The sequence below is a fragment of the Haemaphysalis longicornis genome, unplaced genomic scaffold (genome assembly GCF_048455015.1).
Source record: "Haemaphysalis longicornis isolate Haplotype H1 unplaced genomic scaffold, Haemaphysalis longicornis Haplotype H1 scaffold_7, whole genome shotgun sequence".
NCBI classification, from domain to species: Eukaryota; Metazoa; Arthropoda; class Arachnida; order Ixodida; family Ixodidae; genus Haemaphysalis; species Haemaphysalis longicornis.
The window spans coordinates 91,783,091-91,801,567 of record NW_027526422.1 but is presented as its reverse complement, the minus strand read 5'-3'; the positions used below and the strand labels follow the sequence as shown (position 1 = coordinate 91,801,567).

The following is an 18,477-nucleotide window of genomic DNA, read 5'->3' as shown; positions in this document are numbered from 1 at the left end:
CTAGACAAGACAGCGTTGGTCATAAAAAGGTAATCTTTATATTTTCGAATACTATGAACCCTTGTGAGTGCAATAAGAGAATCTGTTTTTTGATGCAGCGCTTGGAACTAATTTTACAGCTCAGTAAACGTTGGTGGCACCAGTGTCGAGGAGCCATGTCGAATGGCCATTTCAAACACCGTTTATTGAGCTGTAAAATTAGTTAAAATTAGATGCATCAAAAAAATGATACTCATTGCATTCACCAGGGTTCATAGTACTGACAAATGTCATGTCTATTTTTCCTCCAAAAATGGCTAATTATCTTGGTGGTAACTAATTGACTTATGCTGTTTCTTTTTAAGTGCATTCTCTCTACCGACCAAGCCACGGACGCGACGCTGATATCAGTGTTAGTGACGCGCCTTATATCTTTAACGCATTCAAACTACGTCGTCAGCGGCGTGCGACCCCAAACCATCCACCGCCGGCGGCGGCGGCGGCGTCCGCAGTGCTCCTCTATATTTAAAAGAGAAACAGCATCCGGCGCCAGGTTTCGATCCGAGGACTTTGCGGCCGCAGCGCGACGCTCTACCGACCAAGCCACGGACGCGACGCTGATATCAGTGTTAGTGACGCGCCTTATATCTTTAACGCATTCAAACTACGTCGTCAGCGGCGTGCGTTGGCGACTCAGCGGCGTTATAGCGGCTTGATAACTGCGTGGTGTACACGTGATGCTACAAACCCGATGGAAGAGATGGAAGAGAAGGCGGCGAGGCGGTGGGCTAGCTGCGGGGGCCGAGCGCAAGCGCCGCAAGCGGGCCGACAACCGTGCATTCGCACTTTCACATTCTCCCCCTCGGGGAAATGCGGGGGAATTTTTTTAAATATAGAGGAGCACTGCGGACGCCGCCGCCGCCGCCGCCGGCGGTGGATGGTTTGGGGTCGCTTATAAAGTGCATTCGCACTTAAAACGACAAACTGAAAACTAATGGGCACTTGAATCGACCCCATGCCTGCTTCGCACACTACTCAGCGTTCCCCTATGGGAAGATGGTGTAATTTTTTTTGTAGTGTTCACCGGTGAAAATTTTTTGCCGCGCTGTCGAACCCATGCAGCCTACTACAAAATCTGCTGACACCTCCTTCTATACCATTGGCCCTCTCCTTTGCAGATACCACGATCATCGCTTTCTACACTTGTGCCATCATATCCACGTGACAGCACTGTTCGGCTGTGTAATGTGACGCTGCGTCCAACTTTAGTGGGCCTCAATAGAACAAGCGCATTGCAACGAAACTGTGTTGGGATACCTAGTTCCTGCCTGTCAACAACAAAAAAAAGCAAAGTGGGTCAAAAACAGCCGCTCCTAAGCTGGGATGGGTGCTGGTATCGTGAAAGTGATATTCCATTCCAAGACAGGTACTTCCAGGCACTTCCGGTGCGATGCTGAATGTTAATTGTGTTTGTATGCAGCACTAGCCCCTAAACTGATCTAAAAAAGATACCAAACCACCCTTATTCATAAAAATAATGCGTAGAATTGAGCCAACGGGATTTCTTTACCGTCACGTATCTAAAACTTTTCTGCGCTGGTGGGGCTTGAACAAGGCCATTCGTGCCACTTCCCGTGGCTTTACCTACTGGGCTACTGAGAAGCTGTTTTAAAATAGCAGGGCTGTTTTAGCAGTCATTGAGAACCAAAATTATGACCCCTCCATCTAACGACGATGATGGTTGAACACAAAGCTTTCTTGTGCGGGATTCCTTGGTTGTTGTCCGAGTTTGGACTTTGACTCGCAGACAGTGTGGACTTGATCGCCGCAGCTTTGACTTTTACTCTTGGCTATTTGGTTTAGCACAAAGAAAGCTTTGCGTTCAGCCGACGTCATCATTAGACAGAGTGGTGCGTGATTCTTCATTCTACTTATGCACGTCCATGCACCCCTCTCCAAATCCAAACTGTGCTTCAACTGCGTCGAAATAGCGCAATTGGATAGACGTTGGTTTCATAACGCAAGGGAAGCAGGTTCGATTTCCACCACAAGAAGCATCTTTTGTTTCACCTCACCCACAATCGTGATCATCGTCGGAGAAAGTTTTCTGCCATGCGTTTTCAACGTGACGTACGCTACCAGTGAGACAGAAAGATTCGCTTTGATAGAAGATTATTAGTAGAATAAAAGTAATAGAATAGAAGAAGAAGAATAATAGAATAATAGAAGAAGATTAGTAGATAGAATAGAAGAATATTAGTGGAATAGAATAGAAGAAGATTAGTTCCAAGCGAACCAGTTGGTGGCGCTTGGTGCGTACAGGAAGTAGTGAGCTTGCACCCACAAGGGACTGGAATCGCGCTTCATGGGAACTACAGTTTCGTTATTAACACATGTTCATGTCAACTGCACTTAGTGATCGCCATGAGGGGGGATTGGCCGAGGTCACTTGCTGACAAGGATACCAAGTGTGCACTCTCTTGTAACTGGGTAGAGGGGGCGGGAGGCGGCACGTGCATGTCACTGGATCCACCAGGGACGCAGAGGACAGAAAAGGAGTCTGTTTTGTGTGTGAGCACTATCAACTAACCTGCTTTAAAGGAACACTATAACATGAACACACATTGGTTTGTGCCAATACACTGAAGTGCTGCAAAGATCCAAATGTAGTGTTTTCAGTTTCACCAGTTGTTGACAGAAAATTCTAAAAACTGTGAAAGAAAACGGGCTGGCAGTTACGGTACTCCCTAATGTGAAATTTGAGCGCAGTGCGAACTGTAGTCTTCTCGGCAACGTCGCATAGCTGCTGCGTCTCAGGAAGTGATCGCCTCATCAACCAAAGCGCAATGACGCATGCTGTACTCTGAAGTTCTGTTGTAGCGTGCCGCCACTGGCAGAACGTTTCGCAAGCCACCCCCGGCATACTGCCCTTCTCCTCACACTCTTGCCATACCTTCCTCTTCCACTTTCCTGCTCTCTCTATTTTGTCTATCTTCGGTGTTCTTTTCGTACACTCGTTTACACTGAGGCCGACAGCGATGCAAAACTGCAGAAGCGGTTTAGAGCTGCGCTCTAAACAGGGAGCGGGTGGGGCGGTCTGCCCCAAACACGTCTCCACCCTGCGATTTGCATCACAAATCACGAAAGCCAAATGGAGATTGGCAGGTCTTGTAAAATATTGTTACCTGGTGGCAGGACAAAAATCAGGCGAATGATTGTTGTATGTGAATACTAGTGTATTTGCATCATGTCGGCCACGAGATTGGTTGAGCCCGGCTACACGCTACACACGTTTGTCTTTGCCGGGAGAAGGGGCGATTAGCCATTATGCACTTCATCTACACCCAGCGACAAAGTGTTTCCTAAAGAAAATGGTAAGTGCCTAATAGTAAACATTCCGACGTCTTTTTTAGTAGACCTCTCAAGCTGCCTCGCTATTACCAGCGGTCACCAGTGTTTCAATTTCAGCTGTGTTCTGCTGCTATACACAAATGCAGTGAAAAAATTTATGGGGGCAAACAAGCTATCGCCCCTTTTTGCAGCCAGCATCAGAAATGAGGGATTAGTATTAGGGACAGAAACTAAGTGACCAAACTGCCTGTTGCCATTCACTGCACAATAAAGTGGCAGTTTCTACATCTCCCACAAAGTGACGTGCTTTTACGCTAGAAAAAAAAAATGGTATCAATTGGGAGGGTCACGGCAGTTTTACATCAGATCAAAGCAACCTTAGCTATGAGAGCCTGAAAGGCATCACCCGAGTTCAAACACGTTGCCATTCACCTTTAGTTCACTGTTGAGGCCGGCTGTAATGCAGGTGGCGTCAAGTGCAACGAACCAAAAATTACTTGAATACCACATGCTGCCAAGGAACCACTTGAAGAAAATGGCTGCTTAGGGGATCATGGTAGCAATGTACGCGTGATCTGTAAAGCTGTGGAAGCAAGCAGCTACAACCGCCAAAGCTCTCCTTTTCATTTTTGCGGTTGAGTGCAGTGAACGCACTGAAGGAGATTCCTGATGTAGAAGCACTTTGATTGAGGCAGAGTGCAAAATGAAATCAATCTTGCTTCCATGTGAAAAACTTTACCTCTGTAGAAGTTTTTACGTCTGTAGAAGCTGTGTCAATTGCAGGCACAATAAGATACAAAGAGCCCGAAAAAGATTCTATAAACTGGAAAAAAACAAAAAAACCTGATATATGCTCGAAAGCATAGTACCGGTTCTCTTTTGGTGGCTGCATTTGATCAGCCGACACTCGGTACCACAGCAGCTCGCTTCATTAACTTCCCTCTTCGTCAAACTTCGGGTGATTTACAGAACAGAGGGGGCACGCATAACCCGAGAACGCCTGGGAAAATGCATGTGCATTACTATAACCACCAAAAGTAATCGTAGCTTAATCGCAACTGAAACTTGCAGTTGCTGTGTGGACTCAAAAATATTTTGCTCGCTTGTATTTGTGTACATGTTCCTCGCGTCGCTGTTCAAGTTTGATGAGCAAATGTGCCATTTTTGATGCCTCTCAATGTGCATTTCACAGCAACAGCAACGCTAAAACCAGAATACACACTTGCCATTCAAAGAAAACCTCCAAAAACAAGTGTAGGTGTTTATGTATTTATTTCCTCAAAAAAACTTAAAACGTACATTAAAACTAATTAAAAACAGCGTGTCCATGAAACGAAACAAAAACCAAAAATGGTGAACATCTATATATAATTTACTTGTTCAAAAACAAAACACCGAGAAGTGGACTGACAACAGCAGTGCCAGCAACACCGGCCGACAAGGATGAAGCTCTATGCCCAAGGAGCGAGGTAAAAAAAAAAAGAAAAGTGACTGAAATCAAACAAACTTATCAGTCATATTTACAAAAAAAAGGAAAAGGTAGGAGGTAGGGCGTAGCTGAAGGAGACACACAGACGGCATTTGCCCGTCACTCGAGCATCTCGAAGTGCACCACAGCATCGTACAATCGTTTGATGGCAGTGCTGCTAAAATCGATTCTGGGACCTTGGGCAGCATCCGCTGCCAGACGGGAATTTACGTCTTCCACTAGCGACTCGGCATGCAGACAGAGGCCGCGTGCTGCCTCGATCACATCCTCGCAGAGCTTCTGGTCGGGGACCTGCTTGCGCTGCGACACCTTGGAGCCGGTGTCGCCGCTGCCAGGCTCGCCCAAACTGGCCAGGCTGCCTCCTGCACAAATCACCTGCACCAAGGGTTGCAGACCTTAACGCGAAGACAAAAAAACAATTGGCCGCATATCTGCTCCTTTCATTGCAAATGTCGACGAAAGACGGAAGTCTTCCGTTGACATTTTCCAAGTAAATGCCTCCCTTTGCTTTCCCGCTCAGCTCCATGCTGTTCCTCCCAAGCTAAGCACACTAGATGTACGCTCAAATTAATTTAAATTCACCGTGGGTGCCTCAATGCCAGCGCTGCCGTATGGCGGAGACGCACGTGAATCAAGGCTACATCCACGTTGCCCTTCTCCACGTGCGTTTCAAGCAGAACGTGGAAGCTATCTAGTGGAACCTTTTGTAACTGTTGCCGCTTGATTTCTTAAAATGCCGCCAGAAGCTGTTGCTTGTATTCACCAGGGAGGCACGCATGCAGGCAACCATGTGAGTGCGCCGTCACTGGTTACGTCGGGCTGGACTCTACGGGATGGCGGTACTTGTCCGTGCTAAGCACATGATTTGTATTGGACGTTCCAAACTCTACCCCCCGAACGCAAAATAAAGCCTCGAGTCCAGTGTGAGTGCAATTAATAACATCTCTGTTGACACCACTGTTGAGAATCAGGTTGAAACGGAGCAGACATCGCACGCCACTGGTTTTTTTCTTCGGTGTGCGGGTGCAGTGGCACAAGCCGCGCCATGTTCGTGGCACAGCAGCCATGTCCGTTTACAGAGTTGTCAAGCAAAGAAATTGACTGCTAAACTTTTCAATGAATACCACCTATAGTGGTGCGGGTGACAGCAGGCGACGGAGTGATTTTTTTTTTCTGTACTGGATGTGGTATATCATTTCACAAAAACCAAGCATCCGTAACACTCGGGCTCTTCGATTTACAGCTACGGACTCCCCGCGGACTACCTGAGAAGCAGTGCGGCATTCGATTTTCCCATGTATCCCTATGGCTTCGGGAAATCCTCGGACTACCCTCGGACTATCCGCGGTGAATCCGAGACTGTAAATCGAAGAGCCCCACTAAGTATCAATTATGTATTTATTTTCTGCCTTATATTTGCGTAATGTTTTGTTTTTATTAAACAAATAAAACGTTGAGATTTGGCTGTGGGTATGTAAGACTATTGCGCAGCTTTTGTTTCCCTTTGGCCAGGTGGCTGCATCGAGTCAGACAGACACACAGACAGACAGACAGAAAGTTTAAAATTTTCGCATTTAAGTACCCCAAAACAGACTATCCTCTTTAATACAACTTTGCTCAGTTTGAGAGAACTGGCATTTGCTAACCCACTCAGCTCCATCCATTCCATCGTCTGAAACACATTTTTAACCCCTGAAAATGCACGAAATGTCAAAAAACTTCTAAATTTCGTTCTACAGTGCCGTATTATGGGCACGAGTGGCTTAGTATGGCCCAGCAATGAAAACAGTTATTGATGATGATTGCATGTTTATAATGCAAGGCCAACTGGGGCAAAGAGCGCCAAAACAGTGGTTATGTATGGAGGATGAAGATCTAAACACTAAGATCACTCAACAAGAACGAAAGCAAAATCAGTAAAAGACAATAAGGATGGCTGGTGTAGAAGGCCAGGTTGTGATTAGGCATGGCATAAAATTAGTTCCAAAAATTTTACCTCTGCTAATTATTTAAAAACATGCTGTACAGAAAACATGGGATGGTCAGAGAGGAAAAGGGCTGGGTGTAACGGGATGTGTAGTCTATACAGTTGTGGGAAGTGTTTCCGTCGTGTTGTGTGAAGTGCCTTGCATTGAATGAGTATGTGAACTACAGATAAGGCCTCTCCACACCTGGTACACAGAGGTCTTGAAGGCCCTGTGAGCAGGTAGGAGTGTGTGGCATGGCTGTGCCCTATCCGTAATCGAGCCAGGGTAACTTCACTGTGTCTGTTGTGTGTGTCAGTGGTGTACGCTCCCAAGAGTAGCTCTAAAACCTGTAGTTTAAACCACAGTCATCAGCGTGTTAACTGCACGCTAGCATCCAAGTGATATGATAAAATGGAACTAGAGTCCCCACTACGGTCAGCCAGTCATATCGCACAAACAAGTTTCTGTGATGTAAGAAATCACTGGAAAGTGGCCAGGGAGTCGCCACTGCTTGATTTTTTTCTTTATTATGTCTTTACTTATTTGAAGTTTGCGATAAAACTGACATCGTCGTTACCGGTACAAAGCCACCATTTTAACGAGCCAAACTTGTAGTTTGTCTTCATGGCCCCCTTTTCGGGACACAGAAGTGTGCGGTAAACAATGTCATCATTCGGTTCGGCTAATGTTTACAGCGACCAGGCCAGGTTTTAAGTTTTCTTTGCTAACGGACACGCACTCTTGCACGCAAAGGGACCGTGTTCGAAAGGACTACTTTCCTTTCACCAACTTCCCTGCCACTTTGGCAAAGTCATCTGTGACAACAACATTGGCAAGTTCACAGGGCATCATTTAACCATTTCCAGCACATACAGCATAAACTGCAACTGCACAACTGAAAAAATGGTATTGACTGTGAAAAAGGCCGACATCAATAGTATTTTGAAGAGTAAGGAAGCAGGGAGACAGTACATAAGGAAGTAGAGGACTTGTAAGGTAGGCTCCACGCGTTCCTGGTTTAGTCTTTAGAGGTTTTGAAAAAAACAAGTTTTTGGATAAATAGCAAAAACAAATGCTTAGATGGATTAAGCAACTACACAGCGTGTGGACAAAACAGGAGTGAAAAATTTCACTTCAGTGTCCCCTGAAGTGATTGGCAAGCTTCTCCTGTAGCTATGAAAATTGATGACACTGCGTAGCCACGATATGCGATAAAAGTCAAGGCACCAATTTCGTCCGCCTAAGAGACTAACCGATGAAATTTTCAGCCGCACTACAGCTGCAGTGGCCCACAAGGCATGTTGTCAAAAAACTGCGAGAAGAAACATTAGTTGATATTTTACACTTGGTTTGAAAATTGTGCTTCCGTCATTCACTACAAGTCGCCACGAACCAACTTCGTACCAGTCAGCTCTTTTTAGCTGCAATACACTGCCTATGCGCATCTACCCCCCAACCCCATAAACTAAAGTTAGCAGGGACTTTAGGCTTAGCTAGGCTTAGCCACCTGTTAGGCTTAGCCACCTCACGCGAAGCAGCACTACCAAACTGTTTACAGCCAAGCACAGGTGTCGCAAGCTAAGGATATTTACTGTATTTGCCCGAGTCCAACACGCATCCTTTTTTGCTAAAGTAGCCTTCCAATTTGTGTGCGCATTATAACCGGGCTCAAAACCAACATAAGCCTTAAAGCGGCCATTATACAACTCCGCCCAAATTCCAAATCAACCCAATCAAAACAATCCGCCAGCTTCACGTGAGTAAATTTTGGCACACCCATACCTCAACGGGCATACCTTAGTTATCTGTAGCACAACTTTCTGCTGCTGCAACTAGCATGCCACGTCTAAAATTAGAAAGGTCACGGCACTTAAAATCAGAAACACTTCCAATATTCCCCACTCCAGCTTTATTTCCAGCAGGAGCTGGATAAGCACGTTTATGAAACTCAAGTGATTTTTGCTGCCACAGTTGCACACGTCAAATACAACGTCTTCTGCCAGGTACGTGGTGTCATGGCTGCGCGGTAGAATCGGCGTCAAATTATTTTTGCCAAATTTCCTGCTTAAATTTACCTGCGCATTACAATCGGGGGTGCGTTAGAATGATGCAAATACGGTAAGGGGCAAAAAAATGAGACCCTGCAAGTTGCAACTGTCACCCATTCCAGTGCAGTAGTGCTCTCGCACTACATTCCCAGTAGAAAAAAAGCTGCTGCTGTGGCAATTCAATCCCCTCCCCGGCCTAGGTATCTATTCCAATTTTTAGGGGAGATGATTTCACACCACTGATTGGGCATAAACGACAGATGGCTGCAGCTTGATGCTAGCTAACCTGAAAGCCTAATAAGCAAACCAGAGATGCATGCAGGAGGGCAAAACACAAAATGTATGTCTGTGCGGCATCTCTTGCACACGGACGCCTGTTGCAGACGGCTTAACATTTACACACACGTACAGGCGCCGTCAAAAGCGACTGGAACAAGGTCTTGTAAATTTACAGAAATTTCTTCTTCCACAAACTGCCTGGCTCCATTGGTGTGCGTTTAAAAGAGTCCTCCGAAATAGACGGAGCTTCCTGTAAATGGGTAATGGCAGTCATAAAGCCAGGAAGGCAAATATTTTGTGACATTCCCAAATCCTTGTTCCATTTACTCACGAGGGCACCTGTACTAACTGGCAACGAGTGGATCACCCAAGTAATATATAAAGTTCGAATCAAGGAGTGGAAACATTCATACTTCAAGCCACATCTATATGTCAAGAGAACTACCTCTTTAGTCTTCCACAGCGATCTGACAGTAATCGCAATAATGCCAGTCTTGTTCATGGGAACGAGCAGATGGCAGCACTACAAAGGAAACAGGCTCCACCACACTTGTCTCACGCTGGTAGCAAACCACGGACCCATACGAACTTCAAAGCGTCTATTGTGCAAGCCTGGCCTACAACAATAGGCTCGCGATATTTCAAACTCGAAGGGACATTGGGGCTTTGTTTGAATTATCAGAGGTTCTCATAAATATTACTCGGGGCAACATACCAAGTTGTGTTGCAATGAAAGATTCATATATATTTGACAATACAATATTCGCACACAATGCTGAAATGGCGCTCACGCTTCGAAAAAGAAAAAAACATCACGAATGAACGGCTGCTTTGTTTTTGCAGTTCAAAATGAAGTTTTTGATGCCAGCAAGGGGAAGCCAGTTTTTTGCGAGAGTTTTCTGCACTGGCCAAAAACTTGCGGATCCAAGCAATAAGCTTAAAGGTTGCAAATGTGGAGTTAGAAGCGGCACATTCAGCAGATGTTTTCTGGCAACGACAAGCAAAAAGTAGGAATTACCCGAATTTACGCAGTGGAGCAGTTTGAATTGAGCCACTTTAAAATACACTGGAAACATAGCGGGCCAAGTTTGAATTATCAGAGTTTGAATTGTCGCGAGTCTATACTGTATTCACAAAACGCGAGAAGCATACTCACAGTGGGCTCTAGATGCGAAAACGAGAATCCCGTCCGTGACTCCACCTGCATGCAAGAAGAAGCGGTGAGAAGTGGACTGTCATGAACAAGGGCAAAAAAAGAAAGCGGGGAAAAAAAAGACTTGGAAAAAAAATTGCACAGAAGAGTACAGCCAAAACAGAAATAGAACACGACGGGAAAGAAGAGGACTTATGGGAGCCGCGATAAATGTTCTTACAGTGGTAAGCTGCTCAGGAGATGAGCTTCTAGACACCGACGCAGGCTGCATGAAAGATCAGTGGTAAGAAGCATAGTGCACTAAACGAATGGAAACAAACAAACAAAAAAACAAGAAGAAAGTTGAAGGAGATAAAAATAGGTTCCCCTTCGTTTGAATTTGTCAGAGCATACAGCGACACAATGCCAAGAGTATGGGTAGAATTCAAGATGTCTAGTGGTTTAACAGAGTAGCTTAATTGCAAGAACGGAACGATGCACTCTTTTAACTAAAGCCTCAAGATAGCCTGAAGCTTTGGTCAAACATGGGATAGATGTAAGTATAGGAAGTGCAGTGAAATGTGGGATCGTCACAAACCTGGACACAACTTTTTAAAAGCAATCCTGCAATTGAGTCCCCCACATACATTATACATGCACCCACACAACACAAGTACGGCTCGGCTCGATTAGTTAGCAGCCGCTTTTTAATCATTGTGCATGACTCCCTCGGCCTTCTCCGTCTCCTTTGTGTAACTCTTTTAGGGGCAAAGCCCCCTTAGGGGCTGGGGTGTTGGAGTCTCCTCGCGTCGTCATAATCGTCATTTCATGTACTCCCAGTACTAAAACACCGGGACACTCGTTTACCCCTCGCGCTGGAGCGCTTCGTGCTTCAAAGGCAAGAGTCTTTTACAGAAAAGCTTCTACCTCCCAACGGTTTCACCTCTGTTGGCAAAAACACCGAGGCACCAAGAATACACTTCTACACTGCATGCTTCGCCCCAGGTTTCACATTAGTGGAGATGGCCCGGGATATTTTTCTGTGCTGAATCGCCTGAAACAACCAGCAGAAACCTGCTGCTTTCCAGAGATCTGCAGAAGAGTAAGAACGTACCGTCTTTTCTCCGGAAGCTGGAAACTTTAGTCCTCGCCCGCTAGATGGACGATGCAATCGATCAGGCCCCTCGACCTCTGCCGATGGCTCCAGTGGCAAGCCGCTTTGCAGGGGGGTTGAGGTCACAGGTGGTTCAAAGGTCAGGTTGTGAGTCTTTTTCCCTTGACGAGAACAACTGCGCTTCTTCTGCACATACTCCGCTGTTTCCAGAAGGAGTGTCCAGATGCGCTTCTGGTCGCTGACGCTGGCCGCACCTTGGACGAAGGCTGCGAACTCATTAGCCCGCTGATAGTTGAGTCTCGTGAGATCCTTAAGGATGCACTCGGCGATCTCCTCCTTGCTTTTAGCCTGGGATGCGCGGCGCTCGAAGCTGCCATCCCGATCTGTGAAAAGGAGCACTCTGTGAAGCAGCTTCAGCCTATCGCGACTCGGCTCGAAGAACAACTTGTAGTCCCGATCCCCCTCAGCACAAGTGTTCAGGGCGTCAAGCATCTTCGCAGGGTCTTCTGGCCCGGTGCTTTTGTCGCAGCCCGATTCTGAAGGCGTCACATCCATTTGGCTCCCCCTGCAAGTGCAGCGGGTGCTTACTTATTATTTGGTTACTCGTTATTACAAAAAGTTTTTTTGAGAGAGAGAGAGTTGGCGTTCAAGTCTCGCAGCACAAGGGCTGAAAATTACTACACCCTTATCTGTCCACTGAGCTTAACAACAATGCGAAAAATGCAAGCATTAGAAATGGGAGCAGAATATAGCTCGACTCTGCTAATGTCACAATAGAATAGAGACAATTCTTCGATCTGTTTGCGCAATATGCTTGTTCAATAACAGCTTCTACACAAGCGGTGCAATTCTCTGTCAAAGCCGCAAGGATGGCGCTCCTCTATCTTTTTGCAACTGTCCCCTCTGTTTTTCATTCCAGTGCTGGCAATCCATGGGCGCTCTTACTTTTATAACCTGTGTTACCGTGAACTGCCTGGCTTAGTTAATACAAGGTTTTGCCCTCACACTGATAGAGAGGGGGGGCGGAGACTTGTTGTGTCGTTTCACTTGCGCCAACAAGGGCGACGAAATGTCACTGCACATGCCCTGTTTCAGATAAAATTTGCACATGCCTAACATGCATCTTGCACCATGTGCAAGAGGTAAGGCGGGACAGGACGTCAGCTACCACATTCCACTTTTCTCGAAATACTCCATAGCTGCTGCACAATGGCTGCTGTGTGACCCAGCATAAAATGTGCACAAGCCAACGGCTAGTTCTCCTCGAGCAACGGCAGAATTACACGTGTCCACCTTTAAAGGCCAGGCCTTGCACTCACTGGCAGGTCACCCTGGTTCTGGGACCACTTCAAATACGACACAACGAGACGTCCATGGCAACATCTTGCGATCGACCTATTCCACTGCAAATGCCGTGAACACCTCGTCGTCGTAGATTACTACTCGCGGTTTCCCGAAGTAGTGTCCATCACTTCCACGACTAGCGTAGCAGTAATAAATGCGGTCAAGAGTTGCTTCACGTGGCACGGGATCCCTGATGTCGTTCGGAAGGACAATGGACCCAAATTTTCATCAAACGAGTTTGTAAAGTTTGCTCAAACGAATGGTTTTCGCCATGAAACCAGCAGCCCGTGGTGCCCGCAAAGCAACGGGGAGGCGGAACGCACGGTATGGGTGGTAAAGAAGCTTGTCCTATCATGATACACCGGGACCATCCAGGTTTCCCCCAGCCCAGCTCCTGATGGGATGCAATCTTCAGACACGACTTCCCTGTCTTCCAGAACGCCTGAGCCCACATACCCCAAGTCATAGGGAGTTCAAGGATAGGGATGCTGCCTGTAAAGCCCAACAAGCCAAGGCATTCAACTCTCGACACCGCGCTAGTCCGTTGCCGCCTTTAACAGCCCGTGACCGTGTATGGGTGAAGGACCTAAACTGCCCGGCGAAACTCCTCAGCCCAGCTCAAAGGACTCGTTCATTCGCGGGCGAAACACCAAGGGGCGTCGTGCAAAGAAACCGCCGCCACTGGGTACGGTTCCAGCCCGACGCAACGCAGGACTCGGCGTCACACGAGGGAGAAGAGTGGACGGGACACGAGGAAGAAGAGAGTACTGGGAGATCGCCAACTTCTGGGACAGTTTCTGTTCCTGATTCGGTGTGGTCTCCAGGCAGCTACCGCACGAGATCTGGCCGAGTGGTCCAGCTCCCGCAAAGACTGAACTTACAGCGCTCGAGCGTACACCTTTGTTATGGTCTAAGAGGGGAGATGTAGGGGCCGCTGGCCACTCTGACAAGTGTGAGCGAGAGCGCCTGACGTGGAGTGCGTGCTCCAAGGCTGTCGGGAAGAAAGAGTTCCATTGTTGCTGCTGAATGGGTCGGTCCTCTCTCTCATGGGCTCCGAACACAATACGCTGCAGACTGCGTAAATTTCAGTACATTGAAGAAGCAATAACTTATTTAAAAGTGATATGGTTCTAATAAATGAGAAGAGGTAATTATGGATGTCAGGCGTTCCGCGGCAGAAATTTTAAATTAGTTTATTGTCGCAATCTAAAAAGGCCGCTCTTTGACGTTGAATGCAGAAATGACCCGGGCAGCTCACATGAGCAAAGCTAGAAGCTTCCTACTGGTCGAATTAGAAGTGGTCTGCCGGTTCCTTCTTGGAGATATGCATATTACTCGGGAATGAAACCGACAAGCTAGTGCACGGCAGAAATATTAGCACAACGTAGAAAGTTCATTTGCTTGGGCTCAAATTTTGAGCCTCTTGACCCGTTTCGCCCTATCTGGGTCCACCACCCCAAAGGCGTCGCCCCAACCTCTGTAGGACGTCCATTCAGAACGGCCACCTGCGGCTTATCCTTAATTGAACTAGGAAGAACTTTTCAAGCCCACGTCATGGCTGGTGTCTTAAAAATGACGGCCCCCGCTGTACTAGCTTACTGACGGCACGAATGGTGTTGTAGTTCATTACGAGCACCACGCTGGTCAGTCTTAATTCGTGCGATATAGCTTATACGCTAGAAGGCACTCACAAGAGCAAAAAAGAAATTGGGTGACAACAGTGCTCCGTCGTTGCACGAGCAGTGAAACGCAGATCAGCAAAAACTGAACAGAAGTTGACCACACAGGACGAGCGCTGACCAGCGCTGGCGGTCTGTTCTTTTTGTCTCGTCTTTGCTGCGACGCTTAATTACGGCACAGGGGCATACCTTTTACCTCACGGTGCAAGAGCTGCTTCCGGGTGGCGGTCCCGCAACTTGGCCGCGAACGCCGCGTGAAATGAAACGAAACCGCCGCCGCCGCCGCCGCCGCCGCGATTCTGGATTCGACAGCAGTCGGAGTAGCGGCTCTGTTTGGCTAGCTTTCTCTATCAAAAACAAACTGTTTTCTTTTTTTTTCTTCGCTAGAGCTAATGAAAGTTGTAACTTATATTTAAAAAACACTGTACAGTAGGTATAAAAGTATATCAGCATTAGCGCGTAAATAAATTTTGTGTGGTCGTCAACGTCATAATGTTAAACAAGGCAGCGTCTCGCGCCACACGCGTGGCACAAGACAACAAAACGGAACAAAGCAGACATTGAATCTTTTTTTTTTGTAAATGCGATAGATTGCCCTGCGGCATAACGGGGAGGTTACACTGCACCATTTGAATCATCAAACGACTTGTCCTTTGGCTTGGCGAGCCCTGATTGGCTAAAAGCAAACAATCGGAGGTGACGTAACGCAAGCGCGGCAAACTGCTTAACCGGAAGTATGGCACGATGAAAGGAGCGCAAAAGGGACATTTTCAAATACCGCCGATACCGCCCCAGCTGGCCCCAGTCAGTGCCTCTTCCAGGTAGGCGTGCGTTCAGGTTCAGTTCAGTGTCGTCACGTTACTGTAGCGCATTTTCTCTGGGTAGTCCGTGTGGTAGAAGACCATGGAAGATGCCCGATCTGAAGCAACGGGTGATGGGAGCGCCACGAGCAAGATCGTAGAGAAAAATTACAAGGAAGAGTGGGTACACGGCCTGAGGCTACGCGCTTTCCACGACGGCACCTTGCAAGTTTCATACACCTTTAACGACGACACTTTCGAGTGCACACTCCAGGACCCACGCAGGATTCGCTCGTCGACTCTGCCGCTCGCCATGTCTTGGTCCCTGCTCGAAGACATCAAAAAGTCGTCGCTGGAGGAGGCCCTCGCCCGTCTTCCCGGGCGAGTCAAGGCGTACGTGTCGCGCCGGCAGCAGGTGCTGGACACCGAGCGAAAACACGGCTCGCGGTTGCGAGGGGGCAAGGTTGAGACAGCGGGCAGCTGCACCTTCGTGAGGCTGGACATGTTGCTGACAATCGAAGGCAGCGACGGCGTGCTTCGGCTGGACCTGTCGTACGACGACTTCTCCCCGCACCCCCGGCGCACCGTCGTGTCGTGCGAAGGTCCCGACGATGTCGTGGAATTGGTCCGCTCCAGGGCGGAGGACATAAGGGATTTGCTCCAGAGTTCGTTCCTCGATGAAGCGTGCGACGTGCTTTCCTCTTGACCCAACGACATTCAGATATCCGCGGACTGCTTCAGGCGTCAAGGAACCACGCAAAGGCACTTCCGAGGCTGTTTGGTTCCTTCACCTCGTTTGAAATGTCCCAAGACTTGTTAGTGCGCTTTTTGTTCTGTTTTTACTGAGCGTCATGCTTTGACGACCTCCTGCGGATGTGTTTTTTTTTTCTTTTTCGGGTGTCCTTACGTCTATGCAATCTAGCATAACAATTAATGAATGTGGCTGAAGCAACTTGGTAATTTTTAGCTTGGACGAGATTTCTTTCTTGTTCTGATCTCTGGTGTGATTTTTTTTAAATTAGTATCTCTCCATGGATATGTTTCTACTCAACGACGCTGTTTCCACATAAGAGTGCACTTTTATAGTCATCTTCTTACACAATTTTTATAGTTGTGCTTCTACCAGAGCATGTTCTCTAACGGTATGTAGAAGCAGCTCACATGCTACCAAACAGCCAATGTATGCAATTGCAGTCACGTTTCCATCCATAATCCCCTTCATCAGCCATTATGAACATCTTCATGTTTTAATCTACGGGCCCTCTACCCCCGTATATACAATATTTTCGGGTATATCACACTGATCTCATAGATATTTTGTGATCAAACCTGACTACTGAAGGACCACGTAACATAGTTTTGGCATTCTTTGGTCTTCGATACCCTTGCACCAATAAACACAAATACACGTACATACACAACTATCCAAGGTCCAGAGGAACATAACGCACGAGATGGTATTGACGTTGACCGACGTGTTTTTAACGGTTTCATCGCAAAAGCGGTGCGGTGCTACAACAAAAAGCCTAGCCAGTTGTAAATAAGGAACAGCGTTACAAGGTTTTTGTCTTTCAAAACGCCTACATTTACCGATTTTTATTTTGAAAGTCAATGTTTGCTCCTTTCGTTTGCTTTAAAAAAACACTTTGGTGTGTTTCTGTTGACGAAAAATTTCACGTTTTCGACAATCGAAGATTTTTTTCAGTGTCTTTATTTGGCCTATTATCTTATGTCCGGTCTTCAACTGATTTTGTTATTAGGGAACCCGTATGATTAGCGTCGCTTTCACGCTGCGTCAAGTAAGAAATGTTCAAATTTAATGATAGCAGCTCCAATAAATAGCATATTGATTCTTCAGAGGCCAATGGTACAGAACAAAAACAAGCCCACGAAGAAGTATGAGCAAAGCATACATGTTCTCACCCAAAATTAACCTAGTTGGGGCCGCCTTTAACGTGAACTGAGTGTAGTATAAACACGTATACAATTTACGTTCATGATTTATTCGAAGCCGTTCTTTGTTACCGTCATTGCCTTAAAGGGGCGATCCAGACAAAACACAAGCTTAGTTCATTGGAAAGATTGCCTCGTTAGACTTGTACTGACACCACTTTTAATGCACACTTCGCTCAAATAAGCGATATAACAAGGAAAAAAATGGTATGGCCATGCGACCCACTCACTCATTTCCCGCAACAGAACAATTATGATGTCATATGTGGCCACTTGTGAGATTGGCTGAGGCCGGCAAACGCAAATTAATAATGGCTGTAGGGTTTATAAGCTTGCCAAACAAGCTATTTGCACCCAAGTGTAGTGCATATATGCATTTTGCAGCCGTAAGAATGGTGGGGTAAACAATGAGGAGGAGGAGGAATAAACATTTAATGGAGCAGTCACTGTTGTTGGGTTGACCATGAGGTGGTGACCAGGTGGTCAGGGCTCCTTAGTCTGCAGGAAGTCCTGGGTCTTGGCGGCCTGTCTTGCCCGGTCTACCAGATGCTGTTGTTGATTCGGGTTGGAGCTGCTCAACCAAAAACCCTCCCACTGCTCAAATCAGGGATTTGGATTTGGGCCAAGGGATGGTGTGTGGCGGCACTCTCATACCATATGGTAGAGTGCAAGTTACGAAAGCACTACACGTAAACATAAAAGTACCGATGCGCACTGCTGTTGGTGCTGGGCGCACTATGCTTCTGCACGGCAGTCCACTGCTTTGTAGTCTTACACAACACTGGCCGATTGGCATAAGCGATGTGGTCTTACGTGACCTTGTCTGTCGAGCATACCCCATGCAATAACCGACCATGAAAGTGTGTGGGGCCAAATTGATTATCGTGGGTTCTCGGCGCTCGTAGGTGTAGTCCTTACCCGAAACAGTTTTAGAAAACATTCAGTCTTATATCCAACAGAAGTACAAACCCAATCAAAAAGTCATATTATTGGAGGACTTCAACCTACCATCAAATGATTGGCACAGTCTCCACGCTGGGTCAATTGGCACAGGCAACTGTAACTTGTTGCTTGAATTGATGTTAAACTTTAATCTCGTCCAACTTGTCAAGGAAGCTACAAAAGTTACGCAAAGCACTGAAAGCGTGCTAGAACTCCGTTGGAAATTTTCCAGATGAAACTAGAGTCGGTGTTTGTGATGGCATCTCCAATCACAAGCTTGTTTTACTTACTGCGAATTTCAGCCCTGCCAAAAAGGATCGCGTAAGTAAAAGTGTCATCAACTTTTCTGCTGCTGATGATGTATCGATTATTGATTCACTTGATTTGTGCCTCAGTGATT

At 46.8% G+C, this 18,477-nt stretch overlaps 1 protein-coding gene across 3 annotated transcripts; it reads right to left on the bottom strand.

Moving 5' to 3' along the window:
• Positions 1-4,596: 4,596 nt before the first annotated feature.
• Positions 4,597-14,668, bottom strand: LOC144144593 (uncharacterized). 3 transcript variants are annotated; one of them, XM_077676096.1, is made up of 5 exons: positions 14,579-14,659; positions 11,360-11,924; positions 10,487-10,531; positions 10,270-10,314; positions 4,597-5,194 (listed from the first exon to the last, which is right to left on the bottom strand). In XM_077676096.1, the coding sequence occupies exons 2-5, from the start codon at positions 11,912-11,914 to the stop codon at positions 4,919-4,921; spliced, it is 921 nt and encodes a 306-aa protein (XP_077532222.1). In that variant the 5' UTR covers positions 11,915-11,924; positions 14,579-14,659; the 3' UTR covers positions 4,597-4,918. The 3 variants fall into 3 exon arrangements, with proteins under 3 accessions (XP_077532222.1, XP_077532221.1, XP_077532223.1); XM_077676095.1 differs by having other exon boundaries at positions 4,600-5,194; positions 14,572-14,668; XM_077676097.1 differs by lacking the exon at positions 10,487-10,531 and having other exon boundaries at positions 4,605-5,194; positions 14,572-14,668.
• Between the last annotated feature and the right edge of the window lie 3,809 nt (positions 14,669-18,477).

Excerpts from the sequence above, each read along its gene's own strand:
- LOC144144593 (XM_077676095.1), bottom strand. The coding sequence starts at position 11,914 with ATGGATGTGACGCCTTCAGAATCGGGCTGCGACAAAAGCACCGGGCCA. Across the intron at positions 10,532-11,359 it reads CAGCTTCCGGAGAAAAGACG|CCTGCGTCGGTGTCTAGAAG; the intron begins GTACGTTCTTAC and ends TCTTTCATGCAG. Across the intron at positions 5,195-10,269 it reads TTTCGCATCTAGAGCCCACT|GTGATTTGTGCAGGAGGCAG; the intron begins GTGAGTATGCTT and ends CCCTTGGTGCAG.